Source organism: Aquila chrysaetos, chromosome 13 (genome assembly GCF_900496995.4).
Source record: "Aquila chrysaetos chrysaetos chromosome 13, bAquChr1.4, whole genome shotgun sequence".
Taxonomy (NCBI): domain Eukaryota; kingdom Metazoa; phylum Chordata; class Aves; order Accipitriformes; family Accipitridae; genus Aquila; species Aquila chrysaetos.
The window spans coordinates 31,815,250-31,838,242 of record NC_044016.1 but is presented as its reverse complement, the minus strand read 5'-3'; the positions used below and the strand labels follow the sequence as shown (position 1 = coordinate 31,838,242).

The window sequence follows — 22,993 nt, the reverse complement described above, 5'->3', positions numbered from 1 at the left end:
CTCAGAGAGACCCGATTCTATCCTGTATAGCCACGCATGGATTCTCCAAGGACAGTGACATTTCTTGTCAAATGAAGGTGAAATGGATTCTAGTTCTCCAGATACTCCTGTTTTACATCCAAAATTACTGCCTTTAAATTTCTGGGTAAACCTGATACCAGAGTACAAGAGAGACATGAACATACTGGAGCAAGTCCAGCAAAGGGCTACAAAGATGATAAAGGGATCAGAGCATCTGAAACACAAGGAGAGGCTGAGACCACTGGGATCGTTCAGCCTGGGAAGGAGAAGGCTCGGGAGGGATCTTATCAATGTGTGTGTATAAATACCTGATGGGCTGATGGGGAGAAAAGATGACAGAGTAAGACTCTTCAGAGTTGTACCCAGTGAAAGCACAGCAGGCAACGTGCACAAATGGAAATGCAGGCAATTCTACTTAAGCATATGTAAACCCTTTTTTTATTGTAAGGATGATCAAGCACTGGAACCAAAGTTGTGGAGTCTCCATCCTTGGAGATATTCAAAACCCAGTGAACATGTCCCTGAGCAGCCTAACCTTGCTTTGAGCAATGGGGTTGGACTCAACAATCTCCAGAGGTCCCTTCCAACCTCAGCTATTCTCTGTTTCTACGATTCTGCAAGATAAGACATTGCAGATGGCTAAGACAAGCAATTGAGTAGGAGACAGGGAGATGGATTTGCACAAGTTTTAACTAGTAAGAAGCTGTGATAGACTACCTTCTTTCTCCAAACCTCTGGTAATTTATGCCTTTCTGCCTTCTCCTCATTCCCCTGCATGTTCATATTCATAACATGAATGCCTTGGTGTTTTTTGTATTTTAGAATAGAAACATAGTTTTTTTAAAAAAAAAAAAATCATTTTCCTTAGTAATTAGTCACACAGTTTTAAAAATGCAAAAAATTTATAAACAATAACAGCTTTTGCAGTTTTTTCCCAGTTTGGTGGCACTCAGTTAAAACTCCTCCTACACATAGACTGCGTGCCATGTATCATGCTGATTTGGGATTTTAACATTTTATTTCTAAAAACGTATCAAAGAAGATATAAACAATTCATACAGTATGTATTTTTCCATCAGGGCCTATAAAATACACGTTTTTACCTTCAATATAATAGGATCAGCTCATTAGGCTCATATTCTGTAAACAGCTTGGAAATGTATACCAAACAAGTCAGTGGAAATTCATACCCAGAAGCAGATGGTGAGAATAGCAAAGCTAAGCAAAGGAGGCTTAATTGCAAATTCTATCCAACTAAGCAAAACGGTGGTACTCTACATTTGCAGGCATTTTCTTCAGAAAGGAACCCAATGCATCAACATGCAGGTTGAGGCAGGGGAGGGCACTTCTGTGTCATTCATCAGGCCAATGACTACTTGGAGAATCGCCACCAATTAAACAGTATTCGTGTACAGTTGGCACCAACTTCACAGTACTGCATGCTACGTAAAATTTTATGGCTTGTTGTCTTGCCAAAAGCAACACATCTAATGTTTTTTCTGTTAAATTAAAAATCAACAAGAGATTTAAAGTTGGCCTTCTACAACATGACAAGTAATTCAATTTACTCTGGTACAGTTCTCATTTAGAATGAGCCAAATTAACAGTGCCTAGACAAGGTATGTGAGAAATAAAGTCACACTATTATAAAGTTTTTATTTTTCTCTACTTCTTCTCTACCTCTTAATATTCAAAAATGGAGAGAGGAGCAAAAATCTTTTTGTCACCAAAAGGAACACTGACGAAAGAAAATTGCATTTCATCCCTGAAAACAATGGTACAGTCACTATAATAATCTTCATTACAGTCTTTTCCTGAGTGTGTGAGCATTTATTTCAGTTGCGGCAAGATTTCTTTGCTTTAGCTGATGATTTCATTGATGTAATTCACTATTTAATATGACTAAATTAGATACCTGTAGAAAGTGAGGACAACTCTAAGACTTGGTACCATATATGTCCAGAACCCAGTATTTCACTACTTTTGTTAAAGTTTCAACATAAGAAAAAATAAACCACATCTTTTTCAATAGTCAGGAGTCAGAGAAATGTCAGCAATGGACAAGGTACAGTTTTCAGAGAGGGATTCCCAATTTTCAAATTTAGTATTAAAATATAAAATTCTCCCGTGGAAGAAAAGTTGTATCAGCTTTCATAACAGCTCAGTCATGATGCACTAAAGTTTACTTCTTACTCTTTCAAAGCCATATGAAAGTAAGTTTCCCATTAAATTTCTTACAGTATCCCATTTTATCTTCTATTACAAGCCAATAGGGGTTTTGAGGAAAAGATTGCTTTAAGAGCCTCAATAATATTATCACCAAACATGAGAGACAATATCAATTTCCTGAGGGCCTCCAATAAAAGAGCCATTGTTTAAGCAGCAGCAGAGAAAAAAAAACAAAAAACCCAAAGAGATACAAATGTCACATTGAGAACTGTTGCTTGTTACCTTCTAGGCGCTCCATCCTCGTGTGGTTGAATAATCACCACTTTTACTGTCACTGATGTACGTAAAAGATCAATCATTTGTTCATGAGTCAAAGTTGCCACAGCCACTTTACAGATCTCAACCAGGCGGCTCCCTTGCCTTAGGCCTGCCTTCCATGCAAAACCAAAGGGCTCCACGTCTGCCACTATCCCTTCAAAGTTCACGTGGAATCCAAGTTGGCCCAACCCATTCCTCCGCAGGGTCATTTCTGTGGTTTCACATCCTCTGGTCACTATCTAAAGAAGTATCAGATTGTTAATGCTATTGTCAGGACAGCCACTTCTTTGGACAAACAAACAGGTTTGTTTTCAAACACTATAAAGCCATGTATGGCTTGACATTAAATATCTTTAATATACTAATACTAAATTATTTTAACATTTGTGGTTGAATGAAGGTTTCTGCATAAAACAAAATGAACAAAACATTTCACAATGCTGAAAATCTTACATCCCCAGAGCAAGCAGCTGACCGGTATCAAGTTCCTTCCCCCTTACCCAACATTAACACAATACCATTTATAGTTTATTGAAAACTTAACAGCTGCTTTAGTTTCAAAACACAAAGCAAACAAAATGCTGTCCTGTCAGTTACTTCATTCTTGTTGGCTGACTGACTGCAGGTGTGCAGGCATTTTTTTATTCTATTAGACAGTATTAAAAAACTTGAGCTATAACATGAGCCAAATTGAGTGAAGTGCTTCAGTTCTAGGAGCTTTTCTTCCTCAAGAACACAGCAATGAAGATAATTTTGATTTATTTTGCCTTGTAGTCAGATTCCTAACTACCACCATCTCCAGTGTGGACATCACTAAAATTGGTAAGAGCTTTCATGTCACTGGGAAATATAGAAACAAAAAAGTTATTTTCTTCACCTTCAAGGAAAATGTAATTCTGTCATTATACAGAGTAGCCAAAATCCTTCAAATTCAGACTTTGCTAGGCAGGCTCATTTCTATATACTATGTAACAAGTACTCAACAGTTTTGCCTAGTAAAAAATAATCATACAATAGTGTGTATGCTGGGATACTGCACCAGACTCAGAATGCCAAATTCTAGTCCACATTACAAGGTAAGTTTAAGAGTTACCCTAACATTCCCTCCTGTCAGTGTCACAAAACCAGTATGTATTTTAGCTCCATTAGTACAATTGGAACAAAAACTTAACCACTGTGAAACAACATTATCAAAAGTCTTTGTTCATAATGCATATCATTCAAAGATCTCACAGTGCTTTATAACACTCCAGCAAGGCAAATATCTGTCCTTTAAGGACGCGTATGTTATGATACAGTTCAAGGGATCTTCCCAAGGTCACGCTGCATTAAGAGGAGTTCTACAGTGCACCTTGTACCACAAAGGCGTTCACGCTGTTGATGGTTGCTTTTAGCGTGCATTACAAAGATGCACACATTACTCAACTTCAGGCATCTAATTCAAGGTGCTTAAGTTAAGAGGCTACTGTCCTGTGTAGTCATTTATATAGGACAGGTCTTTGCAAAGATTGTTTTATAGCTTGAGCTTAATTCAGGAGGCTATTTCTGAAGAGTTATTCTCCCCCTCCATTGCCTACTTTTTGGTACCTTAGTGAGTTTTACAGTGCTATTGCCTTTATAGAATATTTCTATATGGATATCTGTCCCTCATCAGAAAAAATTAGAACTTGCACACATGAGAACAAAGTGCCACAAAACCATGAGTTATTGTAAGTTTGCTGATCTGAGGGAGATGGTCCATGCTCATGCTTTCAACCTGCGATAAACCCAAGGTAATGAAATACAGTTAGCCCTCATTCATTACAGGCTAATCTTCATTGAGCTGTGAAACACTGGAGAAAAATCTTGCAGGGATCTCATAGATGATCTGAGAACCATTGCCTGGCAAATTTAGGCTGCTTAAACTGTAGCACTTTGACTTCATAAATGTTCCAGTTATTTCTGAAGATGTAGGCTTCAAAGTTAAAAAGTGAATGTCATTCTTGAGATGTCCAAAACGTACTCTGGAGGTTTTGTTCACAAAATCGTGTTCTGAGTCTTCCTATCAAACAAAGCAGCTATTTCCTTTGTCATTATTTAGCTCAGAGTTTTTGGTATCTTTTAGAAGCTTTCCATTTTAAACAGAACTTTCTTTTGTGCTTATAACTGTGCATACAGTATTAAGAGCTATAAGGTATGCTGAAAGCACTAAGCTTTAACTCTTTTTTTTCCAGCTCTGAGGTTCATCTTCAGTCACAAATAATTTTCAACAAGACTTTCCTCATTTATGAACTGGATAAGTGAAAATGAAATTTTCAGCTCTTCATTAGTTTCCCTACACTTCTGTCACAAGTTTCTAAAATATATACAGTATTTAGTCATGCAGTGAAAAGAAGAACATGCTATGAGAGTCAGGAGCTCAGCTGAGGGATGGAATTTTATCCTTATGAAATTACATAATATTGTTGGGGGGGGGCAGACACCTCTTTATCATTATGTCACAATTATAGACTACTGCAGAATGAATGCACCAGCCAAAATATATGGATTTTCCCAACTCAAGAGCACTCAAAATCTCTTCAAGTTAGTTAAATATTCAAAGGTTAAAAGAGAAGGAAGATAAACATTCCTGCCAAAGATTCATCTATTCCCAATGGAAAGGATTCCAGGAGATCAAGTCCTCCACAGGTATATCCCCTGAAAGGTGACACTGCACGTTACATAGTAATGTCACATAAAACATAGTACTGCTCCACTTCAAAATAGGTCATTCTGCTTACTTGGTTGCCGTTTCACCGAACTCATGGCTGTGCATGAACTAAGAGCTGGCTTCTCTGAATGCACTTAATGCAGATGAAATTAAAAGCCAGAGATCCTCTAAGTCCCATGATGAAAGTGAAGAGTTTTTTAGTATACAGGCTTCTAAGGAAATTTTGCCGACTCAGATTCTTGCCTAAAGATCCATTCAGGGTTTTAATTTAATTTTATATCACTCTGCCATTCTCTGTTACCCTAAAGGTCAGAACCACTGCTTTTTCTGCCTTCAAACACAGCTCGCCAAGTTAATCTATAGTTCGCTTTTGCTGCTCTTTCTACTTTATATCACTAGATATTCTCCCCCACAAACACAGATCTGACTCTAGACTGACAAACCCCACCTCTTTTTTTAGTCCTGAACTGTTTCTTTTGGTTCAAACCAAAATTACAGTCTCAGCTTTTCACATCTTTGCTTTATCTGAATATTCAGATAGGTTTCCTATTCATCTGTATGATTTAAAACCAGGCAATAAAACGTAGTTATTTCTTTGACAATCTCCTTTAGTAACTGCAACATTTTACTCACTGGTTTTAAGAAATGTTTTTAGTAGTGACTGAAAAGGGTTAATCATTTGGTCACTGAAGTTTAATATTATGTCACAATTTGAGCTTTCATCTTTAGCATCTGCTGGCACATGTGGTTGTTGACCTTAGCTGCATTCTGAGTCACTTAAAAGGTTTTTAAAGGATGCATATGAAGTGTGGAATCAGAGATTTAAATACTTTTTAGTGGTTGTAATGGTCACCTCTGAGCTTCTATATCAAAATGTATATAATGACTGTTTAGAAAGCATTCAACATCATAAAACAACTAGGGAACAATATTAATATGCAGCTTTCAAAACAGAGGAAGAAGCACGGAAAAAAGGAGAAAAATATGAGGTAAGAAACAGGAATGAAAAAAGTTTCAAAACAAGTAATGACAGCTAATTTTTTTAAGCACTGTGAAAGTTGGATAGGTGGCAGCAAAAGAGAGAAGGTGGCCAGAGTTCATTGGAATAGATACTTGAAGCTAATATTCAGTTAACTTGGCAGTAACTGATGCTAAATTTGTGAGGCTTAAAGCCATTTTGACATTATTTAACTCAAAATCTGACCATAAAAAAGAAGAAGTATTCAAGTAAATATAACCATTTTGTGTTTTTAATTACTGAATTTTAAAGATCTATCCTCAGCAACTGGGCTATTTCCATGTTTTGTAAAACTAAAGTAGTAAAAAACAGCAAAAGGAATTGTCATCACTGATGACAGCATTAAGTTTTCACTGGAACTTTGAATCTTGTTTTCCATCTAAGCAATTTATACAGTTCATTTAGCAATACTTCACAGGAGTGTACTACATGTACACTATTTTTCAGAAGGGAAATATCTGTCTAAGGAAAGGATAATATAACAGTGGCAAGAAGAGTTTAAAGACATTCATCTATTGAAAGATTAATTGTACTTTGGAAGAAAAAGGTTGTTATTTAGAGCATGATATTGAGCAATGCTAACTAAACGTGACTGAAGAACTACAGAGGCCCTAAAACACCAGCTGCAATCCAGCTGTTCCAGTGTGATAACGGTAAGCGTAATGATTTCTTTTCAGTACCGGGCTTTCTAATAGAAACAAAACTGAGACCATCTAGATCACTTAAATTACGATCAAAGGGTGAAGCGTAACCACATGAAGTAGATGCATCAGCACTTTTACCTTGGAGCTCCTGTCTGTTCATTTGTACTGACTGAAATAGTTACAGGACAGTTGTGCTAATAGGGTCATCAAGCATCTGAAAAACTTTATCCAGTCAGCTGTAAAAACTGGCTTTAATTGCTCTAGTTTTCTTTACTTCCTGCAGTTGCTCAGTATAGAGGAACAAATCAGCAGAATCACTTATACAAATTTTTCTGCTAATATTCACAAAAAGTCCAAGTGAGTATATTTTACACATTCAGATTTTGTATATTTTTAAATTAAGGTATATTTCTACCTACGAAAGTGTGATTTGAGAACAGGCTACAGCAAGAGAAGACAAAAGCTTAGCCTTTCAATCCTGATTTCAACACTGAAACCATCCATGGCCTTAGGTGAATCTATCAGATTATTGGTATCAGATTCCTGATCCCTGAAAATGGGTTGATAACACTTATCTCATACACTGTTGTGAGGATTATTGTTTGTAATGCTCTCTGAAAGCACTCCCAAAGTATAAACGTAGGAGATTTTTAATTGTATCTCAAAGAAGATGGAGACAAGTAACACTTCATAAAAAATTTGGAATTCCAGTTTAGAAACTATACTTACTTCAAGCCTTTGAACAATTTCTCTGATGTCTTCAGTACAATTATCTGCTGCAGACAGAAGAATACATTCTCCTCTTTCATAAAATATTTTGATGCTCATTAATCCAGACGTCCATCCAATAACATCTCTGCAGGAGCAGTTAAACACAACATTTTTTGATTCCTTTTCAATCAACATGATAAACTCATTGGAGATTCCAAGGAGACATTCAATGTCAGCAGACTGGCCAAAATCTCGTGCAATCACATTCCACATAATTGCTCCAACACTGAATAGATGTGCATCTTTCCTTGGTTTCACTTTTTCCTTTTTTTTTGCCCCCAAAGTAATAAAGCTAAACTTTGCTGAAGTATCCACTGTAGCTGTGGTAACAAAATTTTCTGCCAGATCTTTCAAGTATTCTTGACGTGTCCTTGTGGCCATGGCTCGAAATTTTTCTGACTTATGTGCCGCGTTTTCAGCATTAATAACTTTGGCTAAAAGGAAGTCCCTAAAGACTGCTGATTTGGGGAAAGTTACTCCTTTGGGAATGGGTGGACCAAATGGAGGTACATCTTTTGATCGTGAAACACCAACACTGGAAATAGAAAGAAAAAAATACAATGGTTAATTCCTTAAAAAAAAAAAAAAAAAGATCGGATGATAAGCAGAACTGTGATCTGTGCAGTCCATTTACATAGCTGGGTTTAGCTTTGACATGTCAATTTTCAGACTTTTTAGACACATCCAATAAAAATGATTGGGTTGTCTGTTTTAAAATGGCTTTTTTCTTATAAATATATGAAAGACTTTATGGATGTATCTTACTAACACAAAAAATATCAAGGATGACTTCTTAGGGTGTCACTGCCTCCTTTCGTTAATGGAATAAATATCAGAATGCTTTGTGAGACTTAAATGAGAGAAGTATTTTTAAAAATTCTATTTTTTATTTAAGTCTGTATCATTTTCAGCTGTCACTCAGTTGCATGATCTTAAAACTAAGAAATGTATATATAGAAACAGAATTTATTTTAATCCTCAGACATTTTGCTACAATGAAGTGTGAAGACAAAGTATTGGTGTCAAATGTGTCTATAATGGGAGCATTCTGCACCTGTTTAAGTTGCCTACTCTATTTTCATAAAATTTCAGAATACCTGCAGTTCTTGATATGGATAGTTCACAACAAGATGTAAAAGGAATAGGAATATTTTCTCATTTACACAATTGATATCTACATAATGTATTTCAACTGAAAAAGATTTCAAAATATTGTGTGACCTACATAGAACTACTACTAGTTTGACTGAAACGCAGTCACATTTGGGATCACAGACAGACATCATTTAGTAGTAAGAAATATGTAACTTATGAAATATCACATATTATTAAACACAAAAGAGCTACTGAAACAAAATTAAGTTCTAAAAGACAGCAATATGACCTGACCTCATGACGTACTTTAATTTCATTGTAAACAATGAATAAATAACATTTATACATGCTAAATCTGCACCATTATGCTTCAAGTACTTATCATTATTTGCACAATTCCCAATCAGTTCAAAACTACGCTTCCACCCTGGCTACCTTGCTAGAATTCATGATCCAGTAACTTAAATGTGAGAGTTATGGTCATCTGAAATTTGAGATGTTTTTATACTCCCCAAAAGTCCTCATTCATGTGCTTAAAGGTCATGATTCATCCCGGTGTCATATTGTCATCATACTCGGGGATTTATACAGGTTAATAGCCTTCTAAAATACTTTATTTTAAATCACTTTGAAAAAGGAAATGTGCAATACAAATTATAAATTAATTTCTATTGCTATGTCTGCAAATCTTATTTTTCACTGACTTATTATATCCCCATTTTCTGCCCATAAGTCAGCAACACAGAGTTCTGCATATACCCATTTAAGTCCACAAACTCTGCCCCATAACTCTAGATGTGTGCAAGGGAGACATTGGGGTTTCAAACTCACAGAAAATGTAGCAGAAATTTTAAAACTGTATACACAGTATCTCTAGAAAATACCAAACTGTTAGAAGAGGCAGTGCCATTGTAGTCTTAATAACAAACTTAAACAGTTATAAGGCTCTACTCACCTATAGCACACATTTTCAGTGCAAGGATTATGCACTTTGACTATGACAAATACATGTTGAAAGTGGGAACGAATATTTTTTGGAGTAAAAGGAAGTGCTCCTGGCTCTTGGAAGACAATGGTAACTATATCATTTCCTATATGTCTTTTCCTTAGCAGCTAGACAAGAAACATGCATTGAAAAATTAGTTATAAAAAAATAGTCACAGTTTCTTCATTTTAGCAAAAAAATCCCCAAACCAAAATAAATGAAGCTTAACTTTTCAGAAATAACTTTTAATTAATCATATCCTGGATAGCTACAGATAAAGGATATTGGACTGAACTGCAAAAAGATAGGGAAAGGAAACTGGGCTAAGTTCACAAAAATACTAGTGCGTTCTCTCGCATCCCCACACTAGTTCTGCATAGTTTCTGCTCATTTCTCTTTTATTCTATAAGAAAAATATATTTCTCTTACTTTAGTGCATCATGTTAGTAATAAAAAAAAGTTACATCACTTTACATTTCTTACTATCCAAAGAACTGTATGTCAGTTCCCTCTCTACAGTGTAATATTTGCTTCTATATCAAAAATATAATACTGCTTTTCTTTCTCAATGAACCTTCCTTTTCCATGTTGCATTTTTATTAAACATTGTCCTTAATATTATGAGCTTAATTTTTTTAAAAAATAGATTATCATTAATACTTATCACAAATTTTAACAACTGCAGTTTGAGGAACAGAGCTGAGGCTCATGGAGAAACAATAGCTATTAGAAACTCATTAATCAAATACTTATTCTTGTAACTGGTAGTTATTATCATCAAAATATATTTAAGGAATAATTTAAAGTATTAAATCACTGTTACAGGCTAAAACTTAATAAAAACTACAAAACATGTCCAGAAATAAGGGACCACTTCTCTCTCTCCCAAAATAACCCCCAACAAAACAACACAGTAAAATGATGTTCACTTTCCTCACGGAAGTATATTGTATCTCTCAAATTTTTTACACTCTTTTCTTAAATACCTTTGCTTATAAAACATCCATGTATATTACCAGATGGAAAAAAGCAGTCTAGGATGTGCTACATTTTAAATATCCACCCAAAGTCTGCCAAAGACCTTGCATTGTCAACTGATAAAGCATACAGACACTTAAAGCTTTACCTTAGTTCATGTGTAACTAAAAAAGGATACAAGAATAAATTTATTTGAAAACTTTATGACAGAACAAGTAAAAATTTCTCTATCGAGCTGATTTTACAGAACATAATCTTTCTAATAAAAGAGTATTTGCTTGTATTTTCTCAGTTCCATCAAAAGTTAATATGTCAGCTACCAACAAAAAGCGCAAAGTTGCACATGATAAAGCCTGAGACCCATAAGTATGTTTCATTACATCTCCTAAAATAACACAAAGATTGGTATTCTAAAGGTAGTTAGAAAGGCCAAAGCCTCAATTTTAAAGCACTCAGTATATCTATATTATTTCAAACATAATCAAAATCCCAAATGCAGATAAAAGAAATAAGACTTCTGATGAAACTTTAAAACAGAACATAATATTTGGTATAAGTCATGTGGCTCAGTCAAGTTTTCAGGTTTTTAAGACTAAAATCAAAATAACTGGCTTTGAGCAATTTAAGATATACATCCTGTTATGTACAAATTATAGTAGAAGTACACTACATGGAACTGATCACAGAACTAAGTATGTCAGGTATACTTTAATTTGCTGAGCCATACAATTAGATCATAGTAGTGAAGCACAAGTTTATGTTTAGAGGCTATTATTATCTCACAGGTTGGAATTTACACCTCAGTTAAATTTGTAAGAAACCTTCCAATTATAAGGTACGAGGTGATTCATTTCTGCTTTTGTTATATAACTAACTGCCCAATTACTCTTTCTTGCTATAGTGGTTCACGCCTATGCCTATACATTTCCACAGAGCAAAATTACAAAAATTAGAAAGCAACATCCTGTTTAAAGTTATATTTATTTCTCAAGACAATCACTGTTTTCAAGAATATTTTCTGCTTTTGTAGTCCTCTTTAGGAGGTTCTGCTTGCCATCATAGGTGGCTTAAGCGAGAATAGCAGTCACTTAATACGAGGTAAGTTTTAGAAACATTTGAAATTTTACTAGCAAAAATAGTCTTTTCAGAATTATGGCAGTTCCCATATCCTATCTCTAAACTATTTTTCAAGAGCTTAAACCTCTAAGAGGCACAAAAATAGGAAACAGGAAGTCAGGTCATCATTTTTAAAAACCTTACCAAGCTTGCAGAGATCTTAGTGACTTCTTCAACATTTTAAAATAAAAGCAGTGTAACACTCTTATAAATAACTGTCATGCATAAGTGGTCAGTGCACTTCAACACAATGCAAGGCAAAGCACAGTTGTGGCTGTGCGCAGAGTATCATAATGCAAAGAACTTGGAAAGGGGAGAGAAGTAAACTGGAAGATGGAAAGAAGTGCTCTGGATAGGATAAAGGAATAGGAAAAGAATAAAGTATTGAATGGAGAAGAAGGAGGGAACACATACTTCCCTGGGAAATGTGAGATAAGGATAGCATACTGAAAATGAAAAAGGAATTGAAGGAAACCGGAACTAAGCAAAAAGATTTATAAGAAACCCTTTTCTAGTTTCCATCCTATAACCTAGATTTTCCTCCCAACTTTTACCTCCTAGGGGTTTTTTTTAGGTTCTCAGTTTCCCCTTCCTCTCCCATTTTGAGGTCTGCTCAGATTTGGGGTTTTGGGGGGTTGTTGTATTATTTTTTTTTTTTTAATCTGCCTTTCTAACATATTCTAAAGAGTCTCATGCCAATGCAGAGCACAATAGGAACACTCAACAGGGTGCACAGATTACAGAGGATTACTTACAGTAAGGAGACATCAAACACACTTTGACATCGTTCTAGTATCAGTCTAAATTGGCACGGTAGAATTTGAAAATGAACCCAATCAAGTACAATAAGCAACCAAGAGGAAATCAGTGAAGTTTTATGTAAGAATACAAGACAAGCAAAGGGCAGTCCAGTAAGGAAAATACGTTAGAAAAGCAGAATCCATTAGATTAAAATCTCAAAGTTAATATAGCTTCTATTATTTGGTATAAAGAATTTTAACTACTCAATTCTTAATTTTCAGATATGCATCTCTGAAGAAAAGTACTGTCTTAAAACTTAGCATATTTACAGGTTATGCCCAGCCATAAAAATCTACCCACTTCTGTGGAATTTTAATTACCTAGTCAAACTGCGAAACAACAAGGAATTCTTGTTGCAATAGCAGTGAAATATATTCTTTGTTCAATTAAATGATGAAATGTTAAGAGTGAAATAAGAAAAACGTCAAACTTATTTTAGTACATTTCTAAAATAAGTGGTTTCAAAAGTTTTATTTTCAATTTTTGTTCTTAAGCAGTACCAAAACCAGAAACAAAGGGCAAAAGATATTTCATCAGATCTGGTTAAACTGAGTTTGGTATAACCACATGTCTCATTATCCCAACCATTTTAACAGTAGCTTAAATTCAACAAGTTTATTTCATAATTGCATATCTGTTTCATTTTTAAGTTTTCATCAAACCAGATGAAAACCAATTATTTGAACTGATTTGGATCAATCAGCTCTGACCATGTGTACACAAGCAGACTGCAAATGTGTGAATGGGAAACTTGCAAGGGAATGATTTGGAAAGGGACGTTGCAAAGGTAAAGTTTAAAGGGGAAAGCCTTGAACTATGGTTTGAAGAAAAGGCCAGTAAAGGAAAGAAAACTGGCCACACCAGGGCTGGTAGTCTTTTCTGTCCTAGGGAAGGAGCAGCTGACTTGAAAGTTCCCAGCCTATGTTGCAGCCAAAGTGAAAATTACCTTGCTTTTTGGATCTCCTGCTGGCTCTAAAACTAGAGGGATGTCCTGATCAGGGACCAAGCAGGGCGTAGTTATGTCCTGGAAGAAGCAACAAACAATTCTGGTGTGGCCTATTTTTGGCTCACAGGTATTTGGAAGCTAAGCAATGCTTAGTGCTTGCTCATTGAAGGCTGTAGTCCTAGATGAAGAGTGACTCAATACCTTGCCCAGTCATTACCAAACAAGGGACATAGGGATAGGATGCAGTAACCTCATTGCCAGTACATACACAATATGCTAGCAAAAAATAACTATTGAATGGGGGTCTTCATTGCTAACATAACCTAAAAGGAAAATTACCATGGGGTCTAACTTCCCCTTGCTTGGGTATGTGGAGTTAGTGAGCCAAACCCTGAAGAGACAAACAACATTCATATTCCACAGCACCTGTAAGTCTCTCTCTGTCTTGAGCACAACTGATGCAACTGCATCTGTGGTCTTCAGCATCTAAAGTGTCTCAAGGAAAAAGACCTAATCGAATTTTATCCTAGCTTGTGAGAAATAACACTGTTGATACATTTCATAGTTCAGTATGTATTTTGGAACTAAACAGTAATAGGAGAAAATTAAACAATGATTACAGAACCCTTTTGCACATTAAGGCTGGCTAAATTCTGGTCATTTGGGTGCACTTGTCACATTTCATTAAGAAAGTGTCCATGCTGTGCAAACACTGCTAGATTCCAGCACCTAAAAAAATAATGTGGTGGGTCTTCAGATAGGCATGCTACTTGAACTTGGAAAACTGCCACATTATTTTGATCCCAAGAAAGGCATGAATAACAACATAGTGCTTTACTAAATATTGAACCTGTTAAAGTGACAATGATGAGAGCTTACTACAACACTGTGGAAAGGGACTGCTTGTTGCTGGGGAAAATCATGAAGTTAAAATTGGAAGATTTTGCTATACACAAGAATTGGCACCTGACTATAAAGAAAGACGCATAAGGATATTATGAGAATGAAAGGAAGGCACAGGAAGAAGTGAAAGGACAGTGATAGGAGGTGGCTGAGCAACACAGGAGTGAAGTTGACAAACAGCAAACAATCATGAAAACTAGCGGATTGTGGCGAGAGGATATCCTGTTCTCACAAACAAGGGAAAGTCATGAAAGACAACAAAAGTAATAAACTCCAAGTAAGGCCATATTTACTGTCAGTGCCTGTGATTAGCCATGCAAATATTATTTTTTTTTCCTTTTAAGGCAAGCTCATTCGGTGTATTATATCTTCTTAACAGTGTACAGTTTTCCCTATTTACATGTCCTTTCCAGTCAAAGAGTATTATGACTGATTACAGACAGAACAACTCCTAGTGCGTTTACTAAATTACACCTTATCACAATACAGGATTAAGTGAAAGTTTAGAGAAGTGAAGCAATCTCAAATCAGTGATGATGATCCTCTACCTTGATTCCTAGCTATTGGCACAGTTGAGTGTGTGATATAGCTGAACATTCTGTCTTCTGAAAGCCACACATTTTAAGATGTGAGTCATCTAAACATTCATATTATTCATATGGTGAAGAGTTTCTGCCTTTTGATTCTTAATTTAGTTTCTTTAAACCACATCTAAATCCTAAGTGTAATGGAGTAAAATTTGCAGTTGTCTTAACTGTTCACTTGAAACAGTTCTTCAAACAGTTCATAACATTATGCACTGACTATTTAAAACACATAAATACATTATATACTTTCTTCCATTTCAGTTTTCATTTATCCTTTCTCAAGAATTTTAATCATTTTCCTTTATCTTTTTTTTGCTGCCTTGACACATCTCTTTTCCTTCCCACAAGACCTATTGATGGGGTAGACATGAAAGATACAACTCACATATGGTTTAACAACCAGTAACCATCTTTTGTATGCTGTTCAAAAAGAAAGTGAGATAGTGTCTTTTTTTCATTACAACCCTCCAAAATGACTGAAATCTTTGTATCTTGCATGGCAATGAGAGAATATTCTGAAACTAACTAAATAAATCCAACACTTATTTCTGCAGACCTAGAAAAATGCAGAGTGGCAGCGCAGAAAGTTACGAACTATCATCAGTCTGACCAATGAGCAATTCTACCACTTTTTTTTTGTTTTTTAAGTGTTAATGTTGATATATTATACCAAATGTGCTTGTACTTTTTTTATTCAGTTGCAAGAAATATTTGAGACAGGCAAGACAGAGTAACCTTCCTGGTGCACTGCACACTTTGGATGCTGTGCTGTTTTTTAGCCATCCTTAATGCTTTAAAGATATCCTGAATTATTACATAAGCAAAGGGAATACTCCAGAAATAAAATAAGTACACTGCAGTTTTCTGTCTTCACAAGCAGACACCTTGAAGGATAAAGTTAAGCATTTATTACTAAGCTGTCACATTAATAAACATTTCAAGATCTGTAATATAAGGATTAAGTGGAATTGTTTAAAAAAATCTTATTACATGCATATTTTAACCATCAGACTATTTTCAAGCTTCATTCCATTCAATGTTTAAAACATACATAAGATGTAAATCCAGTCCAAACTGAAAATAACTCATTCACCACAGGCAACATTACGTTTTAATAATATCATGATATGGGGGAGATAGGATTTTTATATTATATAATTCAGGAACTTATCCTATGAGATTTCTAATGCCTTACAATATTTCAAGAAAAAAATAAAATACAATTGAGTCATACTTCATATAAAACAAATCAGTTTTAAAACAGTATTACTTTTAAAAAAACCCCTCAATCTCAAATATTTATAGTGTAAAATTACAATGAAAAGTTAAAAAACATACCTGTTGCCTGTTACTGGGCATGTATGGAAGCATTGTTGATACATGAAACATTAACTCATAATCTTTATAGGTAGTATAGAGGGAATGAGTTCCTGTTGAATCAGCTGAAAATGGATTTAATTGCAAGAAGGTCAGTAAAATAGAACATTCATACTACTTTTTAGGACACCACTCTTCACATGCTATGATTTAAATCTATTAATGCAATTTAAAACCTTTTTCAATAGAACAAAACCAGTTTGCATCAGCTAAAGATCTACTCTTTAGTTTCATATTATGACATAGAAGGGTCCTGTAAGAAATTGCCCAAAGAGTTTGCTATCTATGAGGCCTAAATGATCTAATTTTGAATATATTGGCATTTCACAACAAAAAGAACAATCACTTAGCTACTTGAGAATAGTTTTATATAATAAATATTTTCATTATTTAAAACATTAATAAGGACAATTGACTAATCCTATACTTTACCAAAAATAAACTGACAATGCTACTCCAAATCTGACATTAAAACACATATCGCAGATCAGACATTTTTAAAACATGAAATATGTACATAATACATTGTAGTACAATGTCAAATAATTTTATTGGGAATTTTCAGAACTTTAAAAATTATTAAAATACATTTCATATACAATATGACTTAATATTTTTATATATTTTATTTAGGAAGTTTATAAATAGGGATAGCATTTCAGAATGTTTACAGCAAATTAGATGAGTTTTACTCTGTAGTTATAAATTAATCCTTTTTATTCACCTTCTTTAATATGTATGGATTATTTAAGTAAGTACAATTAACTTTAAAGCAAGAGGTTGCAAACACACTATTGAGTCAAGACAACTATCAATTTTTCTTCTCTTTTTCCATGTTCACTCATCTTTTAATCCAGTTTTTTATCATCTACACCAATAAATGTTCTCCTGCACTCTCTTCCACACACTGTTTAAGGTTTGGGGGGTTTGATTTCTTTTAAATAGTAATTGTTTTCCAAATAGAAATCGATTGGCCATGTTAGTTCTCCGGTTAAAAGTATATAAACATACACTTAAGTATAAAATTCAACAGTAACAATACTGTATCTGCAGTCCTAAATCTGAAAATATCTATGTGCGTGTATAATTTTGAACACATTCATATTACAACTGGCTTTATCAGTTATGTTTGTACAATAATAAAATTAAGTTCATTTATTAATATTGATGTAATATAAATTACACTTACATAAGAAATAGGAGCATAATTTCCACTGAAGTTTCTTACTTAAGTGTTACTAAAAAAAAGCAAACATTATTGCACTCCTCTATTTTAAAATCTTTGTTGAAAATGTAATTCCATTATAACCTTTCCATGGCATTTTAGAAAGACAGAGTTTTGAAGAGATAGAAGGGAATAAATTATATTGTGAAATGCAAGTATCTGCCTAAACTACACTGATCTCAGCAACCCTACTCCCTGACTCCTTTTGCAATTAGATATTAAATAAAGCCAAATTTTCTTGAACAGATATTGCACAAAACAGTCCCTTTAAATACTTATTACCAAAAGGCAGATTCCTTACCCTTAAATCAATGCTTTCCTAATACAACATCCTACTTAGTTGAATACTTTTGATTTAGCACCTGTCTGGAAATGAGCTAGCAAGTTTTTCTTCTGAAATTTAGTCCCTTACACTAAGCAAGCTGAAATCTTCTAACTCAACAGATGCTTCACTGAACACCTACTAAAGGCCCACTGTGATTAAATTTACATAACGGTTGCTACTACAAACATTACTCTGCTGACAATTTTAGTGGAAAAAAAAAATTGTATCTGGGCTGACATTTTTGCACCTCATTCCTTTCTGAACATTAGTTTTATTTCACAAAGTTTGAGAAAAATTGGCTAAATTTCTTTTTTTTTTAGTTATGAAACATTGCTGCTCTTTTGCAGAAAAGCACCTTTTACCAAATGAAGTGAAACAGCACTATTCCTCTGTAGATATAAAATTGCAACGTTTCCTCAATTTCTTTCACCTTCATTTCTCTCTTTACAGGTATAAGGAAATTAAATGCAAACATAATCCAATTTGCCCATAATATAATCCATAATGAAAGTCTGAACATTACAAATGAGAATATTAATGTTCCAATAACAACATTCTAATTCCTCATTTCTAGTAGATGGATATGTTTTAAAACATATACTAAACAAATTATATAGTGTTGAATTGGTAAAATTTCCTCTAACTTTCTTATTTCTTGATCTTGGGATTTAGAATTACATGCCATTAAAACTGCACTAAAGAACGGCAGAAAAGAGTTTGTAGTTAACATATTCCACATGTTCTTCACGTTTGCACTGGGTCTGGCTTGGATGGAGTTAATTTTCTTCATAGCAGCCCATCTGGTGCTGTGTTTTCTATATGTGATCAAAACGGCACTGATAACACACGATTGTTTTAGTTATTGCTGAAGAGTGCTTGCGCAGCATCAGGGCTTTCTCTGTTGCTCACACTGTCCCCCCCCGCCCCCGGGAGCAGGCTAGGCAAGTGTGTAGGTAGGCGAGCAAGATTTTGGGAGGGGACACAGCCAGGACAGCTGACTCAACCTGACCAAAGACATATTCCATACCATATAACGTCATGCTCTGCAGTAAAACTGGAGCGGGGGGAGTTTTTCCATGGTAGCTGTTGCTCAGAGACTGGCTGGGCATCAGTCTGCTGACGGGAGGTGGCAAGTGATTGCCTTTGCATCACTTGTTTTGGGGCGGGGGGGGTTGTCGGTTGATTGTTGTGGTGGTGGTTTGGGTTTTTGGTGGGGTTTCTTTTTGGGGGTGTGGTGTGTGGTTTTTTTCCTTTCTTTCCCTCACTTATTGAACTGTCTTAATCTCGACTCACAAGATTTTCTTGCTTTTGCCCTTCTGATTTTCTCCTCCACCCTGTTGGGGGGTGAGTGAGAAAACAAGTGGGTGGGAGCTCACCTGCCAGATAGGTCAACCCACCACAACTTTCTATATTTTGTATTCCATAAGAAATAGACGAAATAATTAATTATCAAAATATTAAATAAACAGTCCAAATAAAAAATGAAAATAACAGAACTTTTTAAAGAAAAAACCCACAGCTAGTCAAACATTTGAGACTAGAAAAACTTAATAAATGTGAACCCTATGAAAACTGAGAAATAAGTTATTACTGAAACATTATGCATACCAAAAATCTAGCTACTAGAGATGAAATTATCACACTATTCTGAACCTGCAGGCAGTCAGATCAACGTATTATCCAATTATAAATATGACACGCAGTAATACTTTTTTTTTTAATATAATGGCACAACAACAAGTATAACACAAAAAAGATGATAATTAACTCAGTATTTTACATTTAATATAAAACTGAAGACCATATTTTTGTCAACTCTCTTAATTCCATTCTCTTTGTTGCAAACTATGAGAACATGAGAAATATGAGAACATATTATTACAGGCCAATATCATTAATGGCACACAGCATCAGTAAAACATTAAAATTATGTTACTGAATGATATGTACACAATGCCAATCAGCAATGTACATTCACACTGAAGCATGGCAAATACAGAAACTGAATTTGCTTGACAGACCAGCATATATTTTCATATGTAAAAATTACTAGGTGATATTCAGTCATGCTCTGACTGGGGAAAAAAAAGCAAAACCAAAACACCCCTTACTCCTTCGAATTTTTCATCCCTATATATCAATTCATCCCAGAAGTCTGACATCCACAGCATGTTAATAAATATTTTTACACATTAATTTGAAAAATGAGTTATTATTCGGTACTGAAATATGATGCAATAGTCTTTATCAAGCCTGAATTATTAAAGTGAAACAAGCATGGATTTAAGCAAAGAGGCAATAATGTTAATAAAAATAAATGTGGTGCTTACGCAGGTTGACAGGGCTATGAAATTGCAGCTTTCCCACCTTGTAAGTCATAAATTAGAATCTGTCATAGGATTCAGCTCACTTTTTTCACCATTTCCCACCACTACTAGAGATGCAGAATGTGAAAGACTTCTTGAGTTGCAAAGCTGGTCTCCCTTCATTGCAAAAGCATGAGGTTTTACCACCAGCTTCACGTATCTCATTCCCCACTGGAGATTGGCCTACGGACAGTTTATCTGCACTGGGTACCAACCGCAAGGTACAGGCACTAGACATTTCCAAAAAATTCTAATATGAATCATTAAGTCTCTCTCCTAACAATGTACAGGAGATGACAGTCCATCAGGGCATTACTAGCTTGATAACAGAAGAGAAATCCTTTTATAACTATGACACTGATCAGTGTTCAAATGTACCATTTAAAAAAAATAATAAAAAATTCAGATGTGTTCCAGTTAAATGAAGACTGACATTGAAGTAGGAAAAACATTCAACAGATTCCAAAGAACCAGGCTAGATCAGCTGGATAAGTGGCAGGAGGAACAGAGAAGCAAATAAGAGGACTTATTGATTACTAGATTTCTGTGACTATCTGAAAGGCAAAATATCCCTTCCAAGAAAAGAAGATCTTCCCTTAATTTCCTTTAAATACATCTTCCTAAGCTTTCTTCTTGGCAGCTTATCTCTAACAGTTCAAGGAACTTTCCCATTTGATTAGAAGTAGAATACACACACAAGTAGCATGATTTAATAGTTCAAAAAGATGTACTTCACTAACAAATTATTCCTTTTCTATTATACACAGGCCATATACAGTATATAAAAAAAATACTTCTATTTTCATGATGTAATATGCAAGCTACAAAAAAAATAAGGATACAAATCATAGAATGGTTTGGGTTGGAAGGGACCTTAAAGATCATCTAGTTCCAACCCCCCTGCCATGGGCAGGGACACCTTCCACTAGAGCAGGTTGCTCAAAGCCCCATCCAGCCTGGCCTTGAACACTGCCGGGGATGGGGCATCCACAGCCTCTCTGGGCAACCTGTGTCAGTGCCTCACCACCCTCATGGTAAAAAATTTCTTCCTTATATCTAGTCTTTATACCTATAAAACCAGTATGTTACAATAAAGTAGATGAACACCTAGATATTCTTAGATCACAGCTCATAGTGATCAGTTGTCAAAATCCTGTTAAAACTACATTAAACTAAGAATGAGTCAAGTTAAAGGGCAGTGAAAAGCAGTGCTAATAAAGAAGTATGTTATCATATCATTGACTTATTTAACAGCAATACTTCAGCTCCTATTTTTGCTACAAAACCCAACAAATTTGTGCAATTAAATTATTATACTATTGCACTTAGGGAAACTGAAAGACCTGAGGAAATGGCAGTAATAATGCAGTGGTTAGGTAAATGAATGTTTATCAACTGCCAAATGATAACATGCCTACTGTGCATGTGTGAGAAACTAGAAAACTGAGAAAACTTCTCAAATATAAACATCAATACGTATGTTGATTAAAAAGAAGCCCAAAAGTTCCGTTGAAATGCAAATGGTCCCTTGTCATGACTCCATATTTTGAAATACATATCTTTTCTTTTGCCTTTTTAAGGATAAGAAGTTAAAGTGTAGCTGGGAAATACTGAAATATATAAAAAATATCACTCACAGTATGATTTTAACTAAGTGCAATCAAATGAAAACAGTTGCTTTGATTTTCAGTTCTACTAATGCCACAGAAAAGGTAAATAACCATTCAGACAAGGTGTGATACATGCTCTTATCATATGCTTCATTTTCTTCACTTACCATATAATCTTACTAATTCAAAACCCAAAGTCTAGAGCATGGAAAGACAAAACAGGATTTGCAGAAGATCAACTGGATAATTATAGTTTCTACCATAGGTCAGAAACATAACTTACTTTTATTATCTAGCTGAGCCCTGTATTTACTAAATCCTTTTAGCCGTACTCTCTGACCCAGCAGATCAAGGAACTCTTCAAAAGCTGGTCCTGCCATCTCATTGTTATACATTTCTTCCTCTGTGCTTTGGCCTGCTTTGCAGTAAAGGATACCAATCTTATGTTGAAAACTCAGCTGAAATAAAAAAAAAAATAATAAAGGAAAAGAAAAATTATAGAAGTAAAGGAAAGTCAATACTAGAACAAATATTAACAATTAAAATATTAGCACTGTTATAACCCCTGGCAGAAGTTATCTGAAAGTGAAAAAAATAAGTGTTCTGATTTGGGAAATTAACTCACCACACAAAGAAAACAAACAAACAAACAAAAAACCCACAACAACTATCTTGAAAGAAAACTGGATTGTCACTACCCAAACACAGATAACAGCAGTACATGAAGACTTTTGACTTAGCCAGTTATCTATAAAAGCACACTCTACTGCATGTTATCTTATGAGAACTTTAACTGGCAATCTTTTTATAACTGTCTTCTTTCTCAGATTCAAAACCAGGTAAGCTTATTTTCCCTTATTTCTACCCTTTAAAGTTCAATGCAGTTCAAACAGGCCCTCAGAACAGTAATTTCGGTTATATGTAATCTTTTACCCTCCCCATAAAATCATCCATTGTTAAAAATCATTCCCCATTTTCAAAAGTATACTTCAAGCTAGAAATCAGATTGCAGTTAAATAGTTTTGTTAAACAAATCAGTCTCAATTTTA

At 34.8% G+C, this 22,993-nt stretch overlaps 1 protein-coding gene across 6 annotated transcripts in view; it reads right to left on the bottom strand.

The window, feature by feature from the left end:
* The window catches only part of SIPA1L2 (signal induced proliferation associated 1 like 2), a 150,946-nt gene that overhangs the window by 49,407 nt on the left and 78,546 nt on the right, over positions 1-22,993 (bottom strand). For 4 of the 6 annotated variants that reach the window (XM_030035196.2, XM_030035197.2, XM_041128404.1 and 1 more), the window contains exons 6-11: positions 22,228-22,402; positions 16,380-16,483; positions 13,552-13,629; positions 9,681-9,838; positions 7,589-8,165; positions 2,473-2,747 (exon numbers count right to left, since the gene is read on the bottom strand). In XM_030035196.2, the coding sequence (XP_029891056.1) occupies positions 2,473-2,747; positions 7,589-8,165; positions 9,681-9,838; positions 13,552-13,629; positions 16,380-16,483; positions 22,228-22,402 (1,367 nt within the window). The remainder of the gene's footprint in view (positions 1-2,472; positions 2,748-7,588; positions 8,166-9,680; positions 9,839-13,551; positions 13,630-16,379; positions 16,484-22,227; positions 22,403-22,993) is intronic. The other 2 variants (XM_041128405.1, XM_041128406.1) reach the window with 1 other exon arrangement.